At 46.5% G+C, this 23,330-nt stretch overlaps 1 protein-coding gene across 1 annotated transcript in view; it reads left to right on the top strand.

The window, feature by feature from the left end:
- The first annotated feature begins 393 nt into the window (after positions 1 to 393).
- Ddah1 (dimethylarginine dimethylaminohydrolase 1) overlaps positions 394 to 23,330 on the top strand; it is a 134,453-nt gene continuing 111,516 nt past the window's right edge. Inside the window, exon 1 of the mRNA XM_028788114.1 lies at positions 394 to 711. Within this exon, the coding sequence (XP_028643947.1) occupies positions 409 to 711 (303 nt within the window). The 5' untranslated portion in view covers positions 394 to 408. The remainder of the gene's footprint in view (positions 712 to 23,330) is intronic.

Genomic DNA, 23,330 nt, shown 5'->3' with positions numbered 1-23,330 from the left:
TCTCCAGCAGGTCCAGTACGGCACTGCCCGATTTCCAGATCCTCATGGAGGGCCATGTAAGGTGTGCACCTGCGATGGGATATACACACCACGGAGGGACTCATTTCTAACAAGTCCCTAGCCTCCGCATCCCGGCTGACACAGTCCTCCCTGCAGCAGATGCGTGGAGCGCAGGAGTAGGCGCGCGGGCGCTGGGCCGGCGCCTGGAGCTCTGGGCATGCTCAGTGGCGCGGGCAGGGCTCCGGGCGCGAGCCGGGCTCCCGCAGCAGCACATTCATCGGCTGCCAAGAGGAGCCGCCGGGCGCTCGCAGGCTCGCAGGCTCGCAGGCTCGCAAGGCTGGGCGCGCGCTGCTCTCGGGAGGACCGGGCCACCGAGCCAAACCCCGCCGCCGCTTCTCCGCGCGAGTCATGGCCGGCCTCGGCCACCCCTCCGCCTTCGGCCGGGCCACCCACGCGGTGGTGCGGGCTCCGCCCGAGTCCCTGTGTCGCCACGCGCTGAGACGCTCCCAGGGCGAAGAGGTGGATTTCGCTCGCGCCGAGCGCCAGCACCAGCTCTACGTGGGCGTGCTGGGCAGCAAGCTGGGGCTGCAGGTGGTGCAGCTGCCGGCCGACGAGAGCCTGCCCGACTGCGTGTTCGTGGAGGACGTGGCCGTGGTGTGCGAGGAGACCGCCCTCATCACCCGCCCCGGGGCGCCCAGCCGCAGGAAGGAGGTAACGGGCCAGCCCCGGGCAGGCGACGCGAGGGGTGCGGCCGGGGGGGGGGGGACACGCGTGGAACCTACCCCACGGGCTCAGTTCCTAACTTCCCACTGCGGGACTCGGGTCGGCGTGGCTGGAGGTGGGAGATCCGAGCCAGATAAACTTCATTGTTCACACCTCCTGGCTGTTTGGGAAGCCTTCGAGTGGATCTCGGTTGGAGTGTGATGACGCGGACTCGGGCAGGTGGCTGGGCTGGGGACCCATAGAGCCAGCGTTTCTATCTTGCAAATTACACAGCGCTGAGGACAATGCTACTCTGTTTCCTTGCCAATGAGGACCGAAAAGGGTCCTCCAGGAGGGCAGGTGGAGGCTGTGTTTGTTGGGGGAGGGTGTCCCCCAAGTCCCTCAGGGGACTCCTTTGGGCCTGGAAGAGCTGGTCAGGTGACATCACGCAGAGTCTGTGCCCAAGGACCTGAGGAGTCCAAGTTACTTTTCAGTGGCGGCGAGTGAGTCTTGAAGAACAAGAACGCGCCTGGCAAGCGAATGTGTTCAGCGTTTTGTTAGTGAGCTGTGTTTAAGTGTGTATGTGTGAATGGGTCAGGTTTGAAAAGCTGTGCTTGCTACCAGGTGTTGGTGTCTGTTTCATTAGCAGTGGGAGTTTTTTGGTTTTTTTGTTTGTTTGTTTTGTTTTGTTTTTTTAACAAGTTCTGTAATTTTAATTCCTCTCTCTCTCTCTCTCTCTGTCTCTCTCTCTCTACAATTAAAGACTGCTTTTTGTTTTCTTCAAGGGGCAGGAGAGAGTGCCTAAACACTATGCTTATCTTGTAGAACTGGCTTTAACTGCTTTAAAAATAATGTAGGTTAGTGGGAGAGAGACACAGACACACGAGATTAGATTAGATTTTAAAACGCCATCTGGCCTGGGATTTTCCTCAGTGCCAGGGAAGAGCCCAAGCTCAAGATTCTCCCTCATTCTTGGCATCCAGCTGTGTGACAAGATGCAGGTGGTTACTTTCCTATCTGGAGGGGTTTTTTTCCTCTTTTATGTCATATTGGAAGTAGTTGATTGGGCTTATGATTTAAATATGTTTATTCTACACTTGCTCTGCTCAGTGCCTGGTGAAACGCTAGAGTCTGAGTATAATCAAAGTCAACCTATTTGTTATGTAGGTAGCTCTTCTTCCCACACTACAAAAGTAATAGGCATCATTCTCTTAACCTGTCCACTTTCCCTTTGTCACCTTCCCAGATTGGCCTGAACAAATGGCTCTACTCTGCTTTAACCCAATATGAATGCAGCCATGGTGGATAGCTTCTGATGTATTCTCAGCATATGGTACTGCAATTCTTAAAAGGGTAAAATTGACGTCAAAACTCTCAAAATGGCACTCATCTGACAAGACTCTCCCTTCCTTCTCTTGACCCTCACCACCTATATTCAGTCCATCTTACTTCAGGAAGGTTCATCTCTATGGAACATAAATAATATATTATTTGTGTAATTAACTTTCCAAGTTTGGATTTTTCAATATAAGAGCTAGCCTTGGTCTTTCTCCTGTTGAGATTTTGATATTTTAAATGTCAGAATTTGACTCCACTCTGCAGTCAGCTCAGTGGCCAGTACTTGCCAAAGGTCACACAAAACTCTTGTTGTGTTTTCCTTCTCTGTGTAGGGCATTGAACTCAGGACCTTGCCCATAGAAGGTAAACATTCTCCTACTGAGCTACAGCTTCTGTTTCCCAGGGTGAAGGCAAGCCACCCCCATGCTTTAGGCTTCGTCTTAATCTATTCTGTGGCACTGCCATGACCACTACAAAGCACCTTTTCTCCTGGACACGGTCTGGGTCACTAGGGTAAGGCACTGCCTAGCAGGAGAGGAGATGGCAGTTTTGGTTGAGTAGGACTGTGTTCACTGATACCTCTCACGGCACAGTTTGCCACCTTCACAGGGGTTGATGCCTAATGAATGGATACATGGGTGGATGAGATGAAAAAAAAAGTGTTGATACTGAATGAATGAAATACTGAACAGACAAACTGATAGTAATTTCGGTTAGTTATTGATGCTCACTGGATGGATGGATGGATAGCTGATGAGCTTCAGATATAGATGCTTATTGAACGAATGATTGAATCTATCAGTAAGTCAATGAAATAGTAAACAGACAAGTGAATATCAACTCTGGGGCTCTTTTCAGATGGAGATGTAGTTGTGTGTGTTTGTATGTGTGTGTGTGTGTGTGTGTGTGTGTATAAAACTACAGCAGTTGTCTTTAAAAATCTCATCATTGTCCCTGCTTCTTTTACTTGCCTACATTTCTACACTAAGGCCAAGGTCAACTCAAATTTGATTCTTCTCTGAACAAAGGTCCTAGAGGGCCACTGCTGAGCTGGGCTTTCCTGAGCTGGGCTCTGCTTGCCTTTCCAGCTTTAGCTTCACTTCTGCATCTCTTCCTCAAAGCACCCCCACCCCGCTCCCCAACAACACTTGGCTCAGATTCTGTTCTTTATTCACAGAGCCTCCTTTCTGGATACACAGTTTTCATTTATCAGGAACACATTTATCAGGAACGACTCCTATTCTTCCTCCTCCTCCCCCCTCCTCCAACTCCCCTCCTTCTCTCCTTCCTCCCTCTCCAGTCCTCCTCCTCCTTTTCCTTCTGCCTAGCTGCCCTTGGCCTGCTGTCACCATTAATACCATTTTAGCTAACATTTATTGGATGCTTGCCACTTGGCCACAAACTGCCAGGTCTGTGTCGTGCATTTCATCAATGCTCATTCAACAGTATCGTTATTGATGAAACCGAGTCAGAGAGAGTGGATAGATTGCCCAGGGTTACAGGGTGGCTCCAGTGAAACCAGGGCCAGAACTCAGATGTCAGGATTCCAAAGCTCTGATTCCACTGTCTGTGGCATTAGACGTCACCTTTCCCAGCCTGAACTATTTTTCCTTATGAGTGCCCCCCGCCACTCCTCTCCCCTACTCCATCCCACCCTACCCTGGCCCTTCTGATGTTTCTTTATCATACCCTCCTGTCTACTGTCTTAAGAACAGGAATCTTGTCTACATTGTTTCACATTTTGTTTCCAAAGCCTAATATGCGATAGATACACAGAAAATATTTTGTAGGACAAATGTTTCCATGATTCAGCCAACCTTATTTCTCTTCCCTTATGAAGGATTTAGATTTTGTTTTAAGATAAGATCTCAGGCTGTAGCCCCAGGTGGCCTGCAGCTCCCTATGTAGCCCAGGCTATATCCACTTGTGGCAGACCTCATATCTCAGCTTCTGGAATGCTGGGATTCCAGGCATGATCCATCACACCCAGTTCTAATGATAGAGCTGGTATTTTGCAAGCATTCCAAGTTGGTGAAGTTGCAAACATTTCATTGTGAGCATGGGTAATATATAACATTAGCTCTCTCTTCTTCTCTGAATCTTGTCATTTATTACTGTTTTGTTTTTAATAAAAAGCCTTGAGAAAGTATTTCTTAATCAAAGCATTGTGCTGTATTTAATGACTTTTCTTCCTTAGAAGAGAGAACTAAGACCCAAATTAAGATAGCATTTCTGAGAAAACAAAGTGTTTTCCTCAGTTGGGTTTCCAATGATTCCTGGAACTTAGAAGCTGTGTGCGGGAAGCTACAGATTTAGTGAAGACAACTGTGTATACGGAAAGTCAGCAGACCACATTCACTAACAGCTCTGTGTCTTCCGAAGTTGGGATATTTTTAATAGGTGTAATATTTAGGAAACAAATCAACTTGGAGAAGCAGACCATGTTTCAAATGGATCCAGTGCACTTTTAAAGAGAAAAGTCAACTCTTGAATGTCAAAGTCCTACAAACAAGGTATCTAAAAGCCAAAGTAGGACTGGAGACAGTGTAAGGCTTGAGGGGCGATTTAATGATTAATTTTTTGTGTAGATAATGAGATCACAAGTTCAGGGTGTACCAGAGGGGGTGTGTCATGGCCTCTCCCTCCCTCTCACACAACCGCTAAACCATTTTCTTCACTTTCTTCTCAGAAGAGTCTTAGCACCTAAATAATGATTAACCAACAAAGCTTGTTTAAACTAAACTGTGAAATGTATCCTCTGGCCTTTCCTGCCTGGCCAGAGCAAGTTTATGCTTTCCCAGGCCAGTGGGATAATTCTGTCTAGGAGAAAACTGCCCCAATCTCTTCCTGCAGACGGATAATGGCTTTAATTATCCTCCATCATTTTCAGTTTTATGGACCTCTTTAAGAAGAAGACAGAGGCTCAGCTAAGGCAATAAACCCCAGAAGAGGAGGAATGGGAAAGTAAATGAGAGGAAGGAACAGTCCAGAACACCTCTTCACCAAGGTTTAGGCACATCATGGAAGAGGGGCAGAAAGACATAGGAGCCAGAGGCTGGGAAGAACCAGAACAGAGCAGTTTTTCCCTAACATGAAAGAACCATTGCATGTGTGAACTTAGCAGCTGTGACTGCCTGGACGGGACCAAGATGGTCAACATCTGGGAAGTGTTTCCTACCCCTGACTGACAGCTACTTAGTAATTGTTGATGGCTCCAAAGTGGCAGGGGGGTGGGGTGGGGAGGCTAGAGAGAGGCAGTTTCTTTTAAGGGTATGGCTCCTGGTAGGTTGATCACAATCCAGAGGATGGCCCACACCCAGGAGTGGACAACACATACTGGAGTTAATGGGTTTCTGAATCACAGATGGAAGAGACATGAAGCTAGGGGGTTAGGGCTGGGGATGGATCTGGGAGGAGATACTCAGAAGAGTTGGAGGCAAATATAAAAGTGCGTTGTATGAAATTCTCAAGGAATTAGTAGAACATTTGACAAGAATGTGTTTAGGTTGACAGGCCCTTATATAAGGACATATAGGCATCTGGATAGTACATTTTTGCCCTGAGTTTCTCATGTTGCCTCCAGAGGCAATATGAACATCAAGCATGTGCTGAATAATAGCAGGAAACCAAAGCCAAATACTCAAGTGTATGGACCCTGAAAGACGGCACTGTTGCCACTTGTTAAAAGTCAAGGAAATCTAGATCTGGTAATCAGGTTAAGTAGTGTGACCAAAGTAACAGACAACTTATAAGTTCCAGAAATAGTGTTTCCTGAAAGGACAAAGGTTGTTGCTTGCTTCAAGTGGTTGTTGCTGGTGGCTGACCCCACAGAGCATTCCAGACACAGACTGACTACTTGGGTTCCACGTTACCCGTTAGTATTATATAGGACCTTAACTAAGTGATTTGTTTTCTTCCTGTCTCTCACAAAGGAGAGCAGTTTGTTTTCATTTTAGTTTAAAAGTAATAATGTCCAGTAATGTAACCTGATCTTGTGCTGGTTCCAGCACTGCAGAGATAGCTCAACAATTAAGAGCACCTATTGCTCTTGCAGAGGACTTAGGTTCGGTTCCCAGCACCCACATGATGGCTCACTGCTGGGATCAGACACCATTTTCTCACCTCCAGCAGCAGGCATGTGCTTGGTGCTCTAGTTACATGCAGGCAAAATATATACTCATGCACATAAAAAATGAGTGTGAAACAACAACTGCCATTTGCACAAACCTCCTAAGCTGCTTGTTCACAACTGTCGTCAACGTTTGCTTCTTGAACACACATGTCCTCAAACTTCCGTGTGACTTCAGGTGAGGATGCCATCCCTGACCATACTTAGAAACCCCACTGGCTGTCACTGATGGGGAGAGGGGACGCACTGGAGGGCTGCTCTAATCAGCAACACAGCTGGTTAGAACAACTGCTGCTTTTCAGGTTTCCTTTTCAACCTTTCTACATGGGCTAGGTAGGAACATTAGAAAATCGATGTGTATCAGGGACAGAGGTGTGTCCAGTAATGTAACCTGTTCCTGTGCAGCCAGCCTCAAAGGCTTTGGAAATAAAGAACAAAACAAAGAGCCCGGACTGACTTTCATTAGAGACCATTAACTGAAAACGAGCTTCCTGCCACGATTCTATACCCTTTAGAGGAGAAGGCAGGGATGGCTCCCTTGCAGCTCACACGTGCTGGGCCATTACTTTTACATGTATTTGAATTCTTGTTAAGCTCAAATTTATTTCCCATTAGTTTTATTATAGTCACGGTAGGAATCTCTCTATTATTATGTTAGCCATGACTACAGAAAAATCTAATTAAGATTTGGGAAGGAAACGTTTGTCTCCAACTACCTCCTGCCATAATCTGCTGTAAGTTGGAGATGTATTTGGGTTTTATTCTTCCAGTTACTTGTGAATGTGTGCACATGTACATGTGTGTGATCGATCAAGTGAGAGGAAGAGAATACTTGTCTGCAGGTGTGTGGACACACTGTATGAAGCGCAAATGCATCTGTGACCCAAGCACATAGAGGCTCAAGGTTTTTATTCAGAATCATCTTCATTCTTCCATTGTTCACTGGGGTGGGGTCTCAGTCTGACCCAGAGCTCACATACGGCTCATCCCTCCTGTCAGCTTACTCAGGGGATCCTCTGTCTCTGTTCTCTGAGGCTGCTATTTACAGATGAGCTGCCACACCCACCCAACATTTGTGTGAGTTCTGGGAATCCAAACTCAGGTCCTCGCATTTTCTGGGCAAGCACATTAGCCACAGAGCCATCTCCCCGACCTCACAGAGGCTTCTTTAAAATGTGTACTGGTTGGCCTTCATTTTTGTGGGCCAATGAAAAAAAATCTGTAATCCTACAGAAGGTTTTCTGAATTTTCTGAATGGAGATCTACGTATTCAGTAAGCATTCATTCTTCCTTACCAAGAAGGAATCACAAAGGTAAAGGTATAATGAGAGAGATCAATGTATTAATACCTTACATATCCCAGTGCGTTGTTCACCCCAGGTTGTCTTTAAATATGGATTTACCGGGGACTGAATCCCCTAGTGTTCTGTAAAGATAGATGCTCAGTTGACCTTTGACATTAGCCTCTGTTGCTTTCTTCAAACTTGGTGTGAGGTATTAAATCAGTCCCCGGGCTTATTTCACAAAAGCATGCCCTTTCTAACCAAATAGATGAGAGGAATCTTCAGCAAAAAATCCTAATGCTTTCCTCGTTTACTTTGTCATTGTCAAATAATTTAATAATGTCCGCTGTCTTCCTGGAGCTGAGTGCTGAAGGAGCAGTAGCGTCCCACAGAAAGACATAAATCACCAGGCTTTAGGTTCCTGTCTAACCAGATCACCCAAGCAAGAACAGCCGAGGAATCCCTACAGTGGAGTATACAACTAAGGAACAAAGAGGACAGGTTTAATCTGCCGGCAAATCCTTGTGGTGGGCCCTTTACTCTGAAAGTCAGATGGGGCGCTTCTGCTGCTTTGAGCCCAATGGGCTCATAAGGGTGAGTTGTTACATCAGTGAAGAAGTGCTTTGCTAACACTGAATCTATGCGAATAAGTAACCTTTGCCCTCATTAAAATCCTTTTGTTTTGTTTTTTTTTTCTTCTTGTATTGCTTAATAAGTAGATTTTTTAAAGAATGGATTTTAGCCATTGTGTGATCACGGTGTTAAAACATGTTTGCTCCCGTAAGAAGTGGAATCATTGTCTCAGGTATGTTTGTGTATTCAGCAAGCACTTGCATGTGCCAGAGCCAATGTTTGATGTTGGAGAGATGCACTAGACAACGTCACTGCCCTTAGTCCAGCTAGGGAACTAGACCACTGACAGGGCAGGGAAGGGACTGTGAGAGACTCTGTGATAGAAATAGCTGTATTTCTTATTTTGGTGTTGGATGGATCTGGCTGTCTAGCACACAGACATGTTTCTATGTATACTTCCCTCCTCTCTTCTCCAAATGCTCTGTAATGGTCTGGCTTTCCTAAGATTCTCTTGTAGCACACCTCAGGAAGTCTGAAACCCACCCTGCAATGGACACAAGCCCACCTCAGGCATTGGTTTCATTTCTTAGTTGCTAAACTCTAGAAATGTGTTCTGGTGTGGGGCCTATAAGTTATCAGTGTATTTGTTGCTGTTCAGTCATTTCCCTCTTCAGCCCATAACTGTCTATCCTAGTGTGAATCAGCAAACCTGATCCCTGTACTGTATACAATCTTACTCATGCCTACTGTATACAACATTACCCCTGCCTGCTGTATGCAACATTACCCGTGCCAACGGCAGGTAAGAAAAATAGTCATTTCTATTTGGTATTAAACTGCACTTTTATTTGCAAATCTCATCTTTGCAGTATTCATCATCGAACCTCATACTAAGATAGCGTAGCCCACACTGAATATGCATCTGTAATCATACACTGGGATTTATATACACTACAGTCAGCAGGGTGATGGAAAAAGCACGACTGCCCAGGAGGATGCTGGCTTTAATTTCTGAAATCATTTCTTTTAGCTGGAAGATGCTGTCTTTTCCTTTTGAAACTCAGGTTGCATTGGGGTGGGAAGTACAAATAGAACAGGATAAAGAGACTGGGAAAACAGATGCGGAAGCGATGATGGCTTATATCCGTAAGGGGATAAGATTGGATGAATAAATAAAAGTCCCATTCATCCCAAGACATCATGCTTATTTCAGTCAATTAACCTAGAGTATAAACTCATGCCTTGCTAATGATAATCCATTAGGAGATAAAGCTGAATTTGCTAAGTCTGTTTCAAAGGCTCAATTTACTCAGCACATTTGTTAGGTAGTTTTTCCCCATCGAAGAGGTTGAGTATAAACTCAGTGAACCAGCCTGAGTCCCTAGTCCCCATGATTGCCTTCCATCATCCTCTTCACACAAGTTTGCCGTTGTGCTCTGTGGTAACCATGAGAGCAATGGCCAGAAAGAGTGGGAGAGCATACAGAGAGGAGGAAGGAGTTTCTGGGTGCTTGTAAGTACATTACAAGTACTGTGGCAGGCCTCTTGATTTGCCCAGGTAATTGTAAACCCTCTGGGCATTCCATTCTTGCTTCTAGACTTCTGGTGCAGTCTCCAAAATCTTAACTTTTGTCTTCCAAAACTGCATGACGAAGTTGTCTTTCTAAACATCGATATAAAGTAGGAAAATACCTGCTTGAATGTTCCCTTCCTGTAGTTAGCTGTGCACACAGATTGTTCTTAGAATAGTAACAATTACCAAAATCTCAGGTTTTGCATGTATGTTGAATCAATGTGTGATCTTCTCGGGTTGGGCTGACTCCCTTGATTTTGTCACTGTGAGAACCCACCTGTCCAGCAGTCTGGCTCTGAGCTCCTCAATCCACAGTGGCTGCAAAGCTAGGACTAGAGACTGAGGAGGAAGGGGGAGGGAAGTAGTCGCTGGTGCTAAACCTAGAAAACGGTGGCCTGAGATTATTTTTTTAAAAAGCTGAAATTAGCAAATTTCATGGCACAGCTGTAAAGCAATCACAGAAGGCAAACACATCTACTTTCTCCCCTTAATTTTTTGATTCAGGAGAGAAAAAAAATAGTATGTCTTCAACTTGGCTGTGGGTTGTATTTCATTCAGGCTATTTACACTTTAATCCCATTTTCTAGTTCGAGAGATTTCTGTGAGAAATTCCAACCTAAGACTTCGTTCTGAAGCACCCACACTGTCCTCGCTCCTTGCTCTTGATGTATCTTTTAAGACACTCAAGGTCAAGAGTCCTTTCCTTTGTGTTGTGCACACGAAGCTGGGGAGGGCAGAGGACAACTTTGGTTCTTGCTTTCTACCATGTGGATTCTGAGGACGGAATGCGGGCTGTCAAGCTTGCTGGCAAGCTCCGTTGCCTGCTGAACCATCTCACCAACCCAATTTTGTATTTTTCTAATTCCCTTCATGCTATCTGTCATTCAGAATCCTCGGTCGTAGGCTCTGGTGGGTTCCAGCGCCCTTTCTCTGAACGTGTGATATTGGGATAGAGGACCCTGAGTACAAGAGATTACCGAATCTCCGTATCTTCCTGGTACTCCCACGTTAAACCTCTCTACAGCTTTAGGCCTCTCGGCTCCGAGTCTTTCCAATTATACCACCAGCTTAACCAGGAAGCGAATGCACTTTGGGGATTAGGCTCTCTGTACTGTGTGCCTCCTCTTCTCAGACAGCTCTTCTGCACTTGCTTAGTAAGTCATGAGAGCAGCCTCATAGGTCTTGACTAGGTCTTCATTTTTGCAGTAGTAGAATTAATTTTTTTTGATAAGATATATATTGGTAATCTTTTGTTCTTTAATCCATTTTTACAGTCCAGACTTCATCCCCCTCCCAGTCTGCCCCTCCTGACCACTTCCCCACCCCATACCTCCTTTTCCCTGTCTCCAAGAGGACGTCCCCCCCACCCCCCAGCAACCAGGTCTCCCTACTCCCCGGGGCCTCAAGTGTCTTGAGGGTTAGATGCATCTTCTCTCACTGAGGCCAAACTAGGCAGTCCTCTGCTGTATATGTGTCGGGGGCCTCATATCAGTAGAATTAATTTTTTTAAGTCAGCATATTATTGCAATGTAGAAAAGAAGTTATTTCATGAAACTTGGCTTGTTTGTTTTGGTGTGCATACTAACTTAGTAACTGAAATCTATTTCTTATTCTGCTTCATGGTTAGAACGTAATAGGAAGATCTACTGGATCTCCTTTCCAGTAGACTGTTCCCCTCGATGTTTTGTAGAAATCACAGAGTGTCATGCCTGTGGGCCAGGCAGATTCCAGGCGTTCAGTCAACATCTCAGAGGGTTCCCCATGTGCTCCAGAGCACACTGGATTCCCACTCGATTGGGTTGACCCCTTATGGTGATGGTTTCCTGCTGTTTGAACCCTGTCCATCCACCAACGGTGAATCCTTCATTTCATGTTAGCTTAGTAGATGCCACTGGAGAACACAAGGAGGTAGAAGGTACCAATCCCATCCTTAGATAGAAATGGATTCTCTATCTTCTTGGGTGACATTTAAAAACCTGTAAGGGAAGGTTACACTGAGCGTGCTGGGTGAACGCTGACTTCCGTCTGAGCTGACATTCTTGCACATTGTTTTATAGTGGATTCAGCAGTAACAGTCCACCTTGATACCAATGCAGATGTCACACCCACCAGGAGGCAGCCCTCCTCCCAGCACAGTCCCCATAGAGGTTGTAACCTTTCCTGACACCAGCATGCCACAGAATCCAGTATTATCTTAGAACAGGGATGGCTATCCAGAGTGTATTTTTTCATTTCAGAAAACTGCAGCATATGTGTCCAAACACAGAATTGCTACAGCACAATTATAATTTTCATGTCATTCTGAGAACACTTTCCAGAGGCCTAGAGGTGACTTTGAGAAAATCACTCATTTCACATTTTTTTTTCCTTCAGATTCTTTCAATACTAGATAGATAGAAATCCAGCCTTTGTGTATGGATGGCCATAGAAAGTTTAGGGTTTTTCCCCCTTAAATAGTCAGTTTCAACATTTGTTGATAAACACAATATATTAGGACTGAAGACAGGTTAGAGACAAGCTCCTATTGAGGATGGGAAGCTGGGGTGCCTGGCTTCCATTGGTAACCCATTTCCAAGAGTGTTGTCCCCTCAAAGAGTCTTTTGGAGACTTTGATAAGGTTAATGATGGATCAAACTCCATGGTGACAACTGAAGACATTGTGTGTTTGTCAGAAAAGGGGCTTGGAGTTGTGCAACCTGGAGCTTAAAAAAAGGAGATGGTCCTGTTGCTAGGTCCATGTGTGTGTTTTCCTCTGTTCACAGAGCCTTGGTTGTTGGCATGAACTCTGAGTGTTGCTATCTGGATCCCACGTAAGTTTCCCATTGAGAGAAAGGAGTAATGAAAATTTAATTTAGTGCATTTTCTTGACAGTAAATGTGGAAAAACATACAAGATGCCAGCCATTGGCCTGATGCAGCTAAGGGCTCAGTTAGAATTCAGAACACATTCTGTTCAGTCTGAGGTCAGCCTAATCACTGCAAACAGCACAGCTATAACAACTGCACACAGGCACACAGGCACACACACACATGTGGGACCATGTGGGACTGTGAAAGATAGCCTTATTCCTAGTTGAGCTAAGGCTTGAAACCCTGAAGACCTTGAAGGGACAGTAGGCATTTCACCTGTTCCCGGGTACCAGGCCCCTGTCACTAGCTGCAGCCCTCCATAGATCTGTGGCCATCAGTCACGTAAGGGCCCCTGCACAGTAGAGGACATGACCTGTGGTCACATAAGATCAAGACAGCTCTCTATTTTATTGAGGTACCTAGAGGCCTGGAGGCTTAGCCAATAAGTGCTTCTTCCCAGGCACTCCTCCCTACAAAAGGTATTTAACCTGAGACCTACCCTAAGGAGTGGGGTATGGTTTCACTCATCCACTCTCCGCCATGACAATAAATGCCTTAAAACCATGGACTGCCTCTTTTCACCTGGATCCACCGTGAAGAGCCATGGAGAAGGCCTTCGCCAATAGAGCCACTGTCTAATTTCCCATCATAGAAGGCCTCTCTGCGCTTACAACCACAACCAAGCCAAGACCAAGACCACTGCCCACTGAGCCAAGGACTCCCCCTGCAGGGACAGATCCAGCCCATGGGCCCCTACTTTATTCTCAGTTCTTCTGCAGCATCCAGTGGCACCTGGGTGCCCAAGAGCCTGAGAACCAGATGGCCCTGGCCTCCCAGTAGGCCTGGGAACCCCTGAACTAGCTCCAACTGTCCTGTGCCTCAGAGTGTGCTTTCCCACCCCCAGAGTGGTGTCCTGGGGCTGCCCTATGGCCTGACAACCGGCCTGTGGTGACAGTATGGGGTAAGTGTGGTCAGCTTTCAGCATTCTGCCTCCCTGAGCAGACGAGCCCTATGGCAGAGCAGACACGGGACCCCATAACCCTACACACACATGCACACCTACTGCACAGTTGTAAGATTGGAATAAAATCAGTTTCTCACAGCCCCTGCCTTGTGAATGATGCTTAGTAGCAATGAGGGCCATTGTATATAGCTAAAGCTAGGGGAGATTTTGATAAAATGAGTTGCGTTTTCGCAAGCTCCTGCTGACACTTCCATGAAGGTGTCATCCTTGTTGTGTCCTTTTCTGAAACTGTCCATAAAGGAGATTGTACATGCAGCTCCGAGGGTTCCCTTGTTCTCCCTTAGCCCTCACAGAACTTCCTAGAACACTGTGGACTGGTCCTTGTGCTCTGGATCCAGGTCGTTATGTTCAAATGAAAAGCATCATTTTATAAGGGCATCATTATAGAGTCCCTTGAGTAGGTCATGCCAACATTTTTGTCTGTCAGCAAATGAGCTTGAGTATTGTGAGATGTGACAGAGTGTGCCCACTGATCACAGTACAGCCAGGGATGGTTGGGTGTCAGCTTTGTTTCACTTATATATGGACACACACATATGTTCCCTTGTGTGCAGTAGATCACACGGTAAAGCATATCTCTCCCTGTGATTTGTGGAGAGCTTTGAAGTGTATTTATATAGACCCAGGTACAACTTTAACTTTATTACTTTAGACTTCCTTGTCAATCTTTGATGTTTTCCACAATGAAATTTTGGCACAGGTCAAAGAGCAGATGAGTAGGTATAAGCTTAGTGCCAGGGTAATGGGCCTTTATGACCAAGAAGATCAAATCACTGTGTGTCAAAGTGTAAGAGACAGGACAAGAAGAGTGAGCTCTCAGCAGACAGCCTTGGGCTCTTCCCAGTGACCAGGTAGACTCACATGGCAAGACTCACTCACACAACACCATAGAGTTGATCTGAGCACTTAGAAGTGATTCATTCATTTGTTAATTAAGTGGTATCATCCTGGGATTTCAGGCATTTGCCACCATGCTTGTCTTTTTCTGTATATGCTGGAGACCAAACTCAGACCCTCTTGCTTGAATGGCAAACACTTTGCCCACTGAGCCATTGTACCAACCCCAACCTCTTATTAAATGCTGAGGGATAACACTGACCACTGTGGGTTTCGGAATTCCTGTCTATAAACAAGGGAAGTCTGAATGGAGACATGAATGTGAAGGTTGTCTGTAAAGACCACGGCTGTGGGCTGTGTGAGCGTGGCTAGTTTTGAACATTAAACTCAGCATCTACATCCTGCTGCCCCAGGACATTCGAAGATGGACCTTCAGCCCCATGGTTCTCTCCAGAAGCCAAGAGCCAGTGCAGGGCTTCCTGAGATGGCCCTGTACTCTTTGGATACAATTTCGAGTGTAGAATCTTCCTAGGCTAAGGGACTATTGGATGAATGGGAAAACATTCAGGTTAGGAGAGAGCCAGGAGATGAATGATGCTCCCTGCTAGTTACCCTGTTAGAAGGATTAAGAGCTAGGAATGCTCCCAGCATGACTGTCAGGTATGGCGCTCTGTGTGCTGCGCTGCGCTGTGCTGTGCTGTGCTCTGTGTGCTGTGCTGCACTGTGCTGTGCTGCGCTGTGTACCCCTCTATCTATCTCACCAGTGCATGCCCCCAACTCACTCCATTTGCTCCCAATATCTCCTCGAGCAAGAAAACAATCATTGTTGTAAGATTGGATAGCTAGTTATTAGTTGTTTATGCTCATCCAGCTTGTTGTATTATAACAAAACACTTGAGTCGCCACGACTTATAAGGTGGAGGTGGCTCACAATTCCATTGGATGGATAGTCTAAATGTCACAGTGTCAGGAGACACGTGAGGGCACCCCGCCAGCGAGGAATGAGCTCTGTGCCAATCAGAGGCCCAAGTATAAGAAAGCAAAAGAGGAAAGATGGTAAAAACCATGACAGGATGCCAGGCACACACGAGCTTCCTCTCACTGCAAAACTCCACTCTCTTGGTAGCTAACTCAGGCTAATCTCCCTGTGATGGTCTTAATCCATTCATGGGAGTAGTTCTGATCCAGTCCCTTCTCACACTGGGACCAGCTTCCCGGCCAGGGACCTTTAAAGGTTATATTCAAGCCAGAGTCAAACCATAGCAATCCTAAGGCTGTGATGGAGAGCCAGTATTTCTTCTCCAAAGCCAGGGCATTTGGTAACTCTGCCAGAGAGCAGGCATGCACACCCAGCCCATTGTTGGGAGATCAGGACTCTTAAGAAATTATTGATATCAATACCATAACCATAAACTTGGTGCCCCCAAGATTCAGCTGACTGAAGTTAGTGAGAACATGGTCTTCTCCTGCTGAAGACATTGCTTCCAGCCAGCACCTACCCAGCGCTGCCTCTCATCCATATGGCTAGCTCAGAAACCTTCCACACTCAGAGAAACACAGAGGGCTGTCATTGTCTCTAACCATGCTTAATATTTGCTGACCGAGATCTGGTCCAAATAATTAGATAGCTTGTGGAAAGTCTTGACCTTAACTTGTAAGTACAGAAGAGTGTGGTGGAAACCAGTTTGAACAGGAGTGCTACAAATCCTCCCTGCTCCAGGAAGGAGGCTGCCCTCTCGGGGTTCACTCCACCTTCACCCCCACACTAGCTCTTACTCAGCTTTCCCATAGATATTCCAGGGGAAATTCTCTGAAAAGTCCGTGAAAGTTGAGTCCGATTGTCATGGTTGTGAAATATCCATTACCCTAACTCCATGGCGTGGTTGGTGTCAAAGACCCCAGGTCAACAGAGGAAGCAGTGGTAAGCCACAGTATGGGTAGACAGCCCCTTCACTTATTTCTGTGCACCCGACTCTTGGCGGAGGGACTACAGATGCACGTAGGCTTAGAGCTTGTGGTCCCTGCCTGTGATAGGAGCAAGGCAGGGTTACATGCCAGGATTTGAGTCCCAGCTTCCTGACTCCCATGACTAAATGGCTTTCAGTAAAGTCGGTCAAGGGTTGGGTAAGTCCTGGGCTCCTGAGTCTTCTCTCTTTAGTCCTGCTGTGGGACGTGTTCCCTATGCTCAAAAGAACTTGGTGGCTCCCACGTACTCCCTGCCACTCCTGTTTATACAGCTCCAATTGTACACTTATTAAGGTGACGTTCCCTGCTGGAGGACACTATAATCTTGTCCCAAATGGTAACCCCATAGGTACTTGTCTCTGGCCAGCTCTGACTTCTGTATGCTCGATCTCTTTCTCTCTCTCTCTCCCCACATACACACTCTCTTTCACTCACTCTCATCCCTATACCGGTTGGAACCCCTATAGCACCTCCTACTTGTGTCTAATACCACCATGCTTCCCAAAAATTAAGCCCCACAGTGTGAACTTCCCTCAGAACATGGAGCTCTCGTGTGCTTAGGTCCAACTCTGGTTTGTAGACCCCACTCCAGCACAACCTGCCCTGTCCCAGTGAAACATTTCACCCACAGATCGGCAGTACCGTGTTTCCTGTGCGGCACCAGTGTGCATCAGCCCATCAGTCCGTCCTTAGCAGATGGCTTGGCCCTGTTCCAAACTCTAGAAGCAGTCAGCTCTCGATAATTGTAGAGGAAATAAGAGGTCTCTTGGCCACTAGGTCAGTTGGCCAGCCTGGTCATTTCTGCTGTTTGGCCTGCCCTAAAGTGACTACTATTCATTCCATATGCTCAAACTGTCAACTGGCTTCATTAACTGGGCTTAGATTTACTTCTACCCTCTGCTGGTTTCCTGTCTGGATTCCTAATGCAAAACTCAAAGATTGACCCATAAAGTTGTGGAATCCTTGGAACTTATAGCCAAGGCTTTTCTGGTGCCATGGTCTGCCCGCCCCGCTCATGTGTCTGCAGGTGAATACCCTGGGCTGAGCAGCAGCCTACCTTATGCTGAGTGTACCTGCCAGTCTGTGTCCTGAGTGAGAGCTTCTAATGCCAGCCTCTACTGTAACTCTTCTTTCTCTGCCCAGAGTTGCAGCCATGCCTAGGCCCTGGACTTGAACTTGTGAACCAGACTACTGACCGACTCAGACCCAGTGTGGGCTTTGCATTAGATTTAACCTACCAGGAAGATTAGAGCCAGGTGACAACTGAGGCATAGACCCCATTTTTCCTTCTCTCTCCAGCTCTTGTGGTAGCTATCAGTGAAATGTTACCACCCTGACCAAGTTTGGTCAAGGAACTTGAATCTCTCATTAAAGTGACTTCAGTGTGGTTTAGCAAAGTGGCATTTGCTGATGGAAAAGCAATTTTACCGTGCTTAATTAAGCAGATCAAAATATGAACATCCAGTTGTCAAAACTGTTATTGTGGATTTCCTGCGTTCTACGATTTTTTCTTTTTTCTTTTTTTTTTGGAAAAAGAAAAATTGTTCACATTGTTGCAATTCCACATAGGGAAGAATAGAACAAAGGGGGTGACGCAGGCCCTCCAACAGAAAGGTCGCTGGGTCACAGTCATCCTAGGCCATAGCGGGAGTGTGGGGCAGCTCTGGGCTGGACATTCCTTCCGATGTCAGTAGCTCACGTGGGAGTTCTCTTCTGATGGTTTGGACAGAATGCAGTTAGGAAAATCGTCCCTGTAAACACAGGTGGACAGTGTGGGGAGGATGGGGATGCTTCACAGACATCTAACATAAAACCTGGCCTCAGAACCTCTCACTCGTAGCAGGAGTCCCTGCTGCCCTGTCTCTGAGAGCATGGTTGATTGAGAGACAACGGATGTGCTTGGGGATGATAAAAACACAGGCTCCGGTTGATGTGCTGGGATAGCGACCTGGAATAATGGGCCAGACTGCTCTAACAAGAGCGGGTAGTGAGGTTGCAGCTCCTGCCGTGACTGGTGGATGTTTACTGCCAAATACAAACACAGTATGAGATCTCCACAGCCACCTCATGATGATGGAAGCAGAGATGAAGACAGGAGCACAGCCACCTCTTCAGACTCCTGGTCGTGAAAGGAGAAAGTGGAGTTGCCAAGAAGAAACCATTCATTCCAGCATTTGCATTGAGGGTGGGCCTCTGCCTGAGGAAACTCAGAGAGCAAAGGCCAATGTAACATTTTGCATAATTCACACTGACTAAACCTGTAATTCTTGGTAACCGGATTCCTGGTAACTCAATTTGAATCTTTGGCAAGTCTTAGGGTGGAAGGGATTGGTCTCCAGGCTCAGGCTAGCAGTTATATTATCAGGTTAGTGATTTTATATCTCTAGTCAGATTTTTTTTTTCCTTAGGATGGAAACAGAGAACTACTCTTGCCCACTTAAGAAAGGGAACAACAGTCAGAGTTACGCTCACGTTGAAACCACAAAATCCTTAGGACCATGGAGTCTGACCTCCCTCCCCTCCTCCCTCTACAAATCTCTATAGTCTGTCTGCCCATTTATCTATGACTTAACCTGATAATAATTTGTGGCCAACCCAAGTCTCATGGGCCTAGGTTAATTTGTTGAGTAACCAAATCAAACCATCGGTAGCTGGGCAGCCTGTAAGTATACCAAGTTTAGGACAGTTTCCCAATCTGGATTCTATTGGATTAGTTTCAGGGTTCAAAGGTCAAATTGGTTTTCTTAGCGTGGCCAGTCTGCTCACAGACATAGTTTTGTATATAAATAGTCAGACAGTGTCTCATATATTTCTGGCCTTCTCCTGCTGTGCTAATCCAAACACCCAAGAGTTGTGTAAGACAATGAGCCCTGGGTGAGGAGACCACAGTGTCACCGTCTTTCATGAAACTCAACAATGATGTCCTTTCTCTCCCTCCTGTTAGTTAAAAGGTAGCTTGTCCCCAGTTGAAAGGTCATTATCTAAGACCTAATACTGTAGGCAGAGTGAACACTAAGAAGGAAAGGGACAAAGGGAAGGCAGAAGGAGAAAGGAGAGGGACCGGCTAAAATTTTAGAAACCTTGACAGTATCTGCTCAGACACAGACACGTGGTAAGTTTAGTGTGAGCTAGCTCTGCAGGTTGGCGGGAGGATTGAGAGTTGGTGAAGGATGGAAGGAGCTGAGGTGAACACAGGGGAGGAGAGAACGGGAAGGAAAGGATCTGAGGTGCTGAGCTCATGGTGGAGGGTGTCTCTATCATACCTTGGTCATGATGTTGCCAGAACATCATACCAAAGATGGGCTTAGCTCCCTGGGCCGGGCTGATGCTTAACTCTCCCTTTTCCTGAAAGCACGCACTTAGTCATGATAATGAACAATCATGGAAGCAGGACAGCTCAGTGAGTGTCTCAACATCTAACCCGCGGCCATCGGAGATGTACCGGGAAACGAATGTAGGGGGGTTCCAGGCGTCTTTACTGGCTTGTGTTACATTGAGGTTGCATTCTATCATGGTAGGAGTGGCAGATGGCATTTAGCTCTGGGGTAGATTCATCTGGCTCTGAAATGTAACATCATCCTCACATCACACACGCTGTGGGGAGCACAGATGGACCTCTTTATTCTTCTGTGTATCTTAACCTTCTCTTTTAATTTGATGCAGATGGCCTGGCAGTGCAGATCCATAGATGTCAAGGCTCCTAAAGACCCGGTCCAGGGCTAACACTGCACAGACTGCTCGTCTGCCTCTCCTCCCCACCTCCATTTTCTGCATCTTCTCCTTCTCCTCTCTTTTCTACCTCCTCCTTTCCCCCTTCCTTCCATTGTGCTAGGGACTGAACACAGGGTCTGACCGTGTGCCCGGGTAGGCAGGCATTCTCCCATGGGGTCATATCCCCCACACCCTTCTTTCCTGATTTCAGAATAATATTTTTAGTGTCAAGAAGCAGAGTGACTCACACCAGTAATTCCAGTACTCGTGAGCCGGGGAAGCATGAGGACCAGGGATTGAAGAGCATCCTCCCCCAGTGCATAGTCAGGTTGAGACCAGCCTGAGCCAAGTAAGTACTCTATCAATAATAATAACAACAACAACAATAATAATAATGACCTAGTAATAATAGCAACAGTGATGACTATTTCTGCTCAACTCCTGGATCCATCCTACTAAACACAGCTCAGATGTTTGTCACCCTCATAGACTCCAGAGTTGATGTGTCCGATTCACTCTGCGTCTGAGACACTACTTCATTGTAGTGAGTTGTCACATGATGGTCTTCCTTCATCTTCTGTCAACTCTCTTCCCACAGCACCTGTGACTTTTGGCACACAGCCAGTGCTCAGTGAGTTCTAGGTGAATCAGTAGACTGTTTTCGGTACAGTTCAGGGGTCACTTTCTTCTCTAGGCCCACCCTGGTGGCTGCTGCACAGGTGACAACTTGGAAATAGTAGGAGGAATAGAAGATTTAAGTTGAGGACCCCTAAGTCTCTCTTTGTTCTTCTTGGCTACCGTTTCAGCCACAGCCCTGCTGAGCCAAAGTTTTCTCATACGTAGGTAGGACATTGGTTCTTGGGGAAATGCAAGGGTGGAGTAGCTGCCACATCGAAGGGAAATTTATAAACAAAATATCACTGCGGGCAGCCATGTGGAACTTCAGAAAGTAATCCTGCTTAGGTGTTACTGGGAACAAACCTCTCTTCCTGTGAACCCTGCTCTACAGCAAATGTCACAGAGTTGAAAGCTAGCTGGTTGGGAAGGAGATACTGATTGAGTGCCAGTCAATGATTAAGATAATACAATGATCCCTCAGCCAGCTGGGAAGGGAGCAGCTCTGTGGTGTGGTGTGTGTGTGTGTGTGTGTGTGTGTGTGTGTGTGTGTGACATATAAAGGACAGAACCTCCTCCACCTTATGCAGGGTCTACAGCCCCTCTAGCCATGAACCCTACAGAATGCTTCTCCTTTTGTAATCCTCTCATTCTTCCAGTGCACAAAGATAAATCTGAGCTCGGAGAGGAGCTTGAGAACTCCAGGTTAGTGTAGCTTTTCTCCTGAGTACGTGTTTTTCCTTCTCCTTTTCTTTGTGTCAGCAAGACTGCCATCGATGGGGGTTGGGGGGCGCTGTACAAATGACAGTGTTCATCTGCAGAGTGAGTCGTGTCTTTATTCAGAAGCTGGGGGAAGAAACGGAAGTCTTTCAAGCTATTGAGCTTTGTCAACTTGTGAAAGGGATTTGTCTGTGTCTCTGTCTCTGTCTCTCTCTCTCTCTGTCTCTCCATCCCTCCCTTCCCCCTTCCTCTTCTCTTCCCTCCTCCTCTCTCATTTTTCCAGTCCTGTCTTTCCTTGGCTTCAACATGCTCAGCAGAGCCTTGCCAGCTTTAGTTGGAAGAAATATATTTCCGAGCTTAGTTGGACATCAGTTTTCTTTGGGCTCTGCCCAGACTCTTGACAGAGAAGGTAGTGTTAAGGAGGTTGATGGTGTCTAGACAGTAAAATCAGAAACTGTGTAATTTATGTTGTATTACAGACATCCACTTCCCGGACTGGAAAAAGGAAACTGGCTTTTATCTAAGGAAGTCACATTAAAAACCCAAACCCCTGGGTGTTTTCTGACCTATGAAAAGTTGAACTTTGAAAGGCTTTACATAATATTCTCCAGCCCCTTCAAGAGCAGCCGTGTATAGAGTAGGAGATGAGAAGTTAACCTCGAGGAGACAGCTCATAAACTCACATACAGTCAGTCCTTCCTAGCCACACACCTCTGCTTAGAGTCCTGCAAGCCCACAAGGCAAGTTAGAACACATCAACCTCAGAGGAATACGGAGAAGCCGGAGAGGAGAGGTCAAAGAGCCAGGCAGAATTGAGGTCTTTAGAAGGGAAAAAAGAAAGTCAGAAAGAAGAAAAAAAAAAAAAACCTCAGACTTTGACTTTTTAAAAAATGTGTTTTTGATTCAAAACAATCATAATAAGAAAAAAATTCTAAGGGAGCCCAATTACCCAACAGTCTGATTGCATGTTGGTTTAGGCTATCTGATGCTCATAAGCACTAGATGGCCAGTGCTCGTTACCTTGGAGAACAATGAACAGATAAAATCTGAACAAGCAAGAGAGATATTATGCGGTGCTAAATGCTAAAAGCCCACGGTGACTTGTGTTTTGTTTGGGCCTGGACAGTCATCCAGGCCCTGCGTCAGACCCTGAGATGGGTTCAGAAAAGCATGCCTCTTCGGGTGAGCCACAAGGCTCCCGCCAACGACTGGCCTCCCTGCTGCTTCAGATCCTGTTAGTGTTAGGAACTGAATCTGTGCCCTTGAACTGCTCCTTTAAAGGTTCCTCGTGGGACTGGAGAGATGGCTGAGTGGCCAAGAGCACAGTCTATCCTTACAGAAGATCTCGGTCTTAACATCAGGCAACACAAAAATGCCTGTAGCTCTGACTCCGGAGGATCCAATGTCCTTTTCTGGCTTCTGTGGCACACACCCACACTCGCACACACACATGTATGTGCACACATACACATAAGCTTGCACACATAAGTGTTTTTTAAAAGTAAAATCTAAAAGCCATTGTTTTTTTAAGTAAAGAGAGTAATTGTTTCAATGGCCCATATGCTGGGAGGATCTAGAGAGGCTCAAATAACTGGAGGCTGACACAGTTGGGTGTGTCTAGGCCTGGCTCTGCAATTCTCTGGGGACTCCCCGTGCCAGCCCTGAGGTGCCAGGCTCCCTCCATGTGGTCTCAGGGCATGGAGAAGAGAAGCTGCATTGCCTTTTCTGAGCAGCCTCAGACATGCTGCAGCGTCCTTCCAGCGAGCTGGTTGTTAGCAGTGAGCCATGAGAACAGGAAAACCTGAGGGAGCAGAAGGAGCCTGTGCTTCAGCGGGAAGCACACCCGAGAATCTGAGAACTTGGTTGGGAATCTCGCTGGCCCCTGGAACCTCAGATTGAGCTACACATCTCTTGGTGTCTGTCTCGATTTGTACACAACAGAGTTGGTCCTGAGCAAGGAGAGAGAGAGAGAGAGAGAGAGAGAGAGAGAGAGAGAGAGAGAGAGAGAGAGA

Source organism: Grammomys surdaster, unplaced genomic scaffold (genome assembly GCF_004785775.1).
Source record: "Grammomys surdaster isolate TR1022 unplaced genomic scaffold, NIH_TR_1.0 125701, whole genome shotgun sequence".
Lineage (NCBI taxonomy): Eukaryota > Metazoa > Chordata > Mammalia > Rodentia > Muridae > Grammomys > Grammomys surdaster.
Note: the sequence above shows the minus strand (reverse complement) of the source record. Positions and strands in the feature narration are given on the sequence as shown.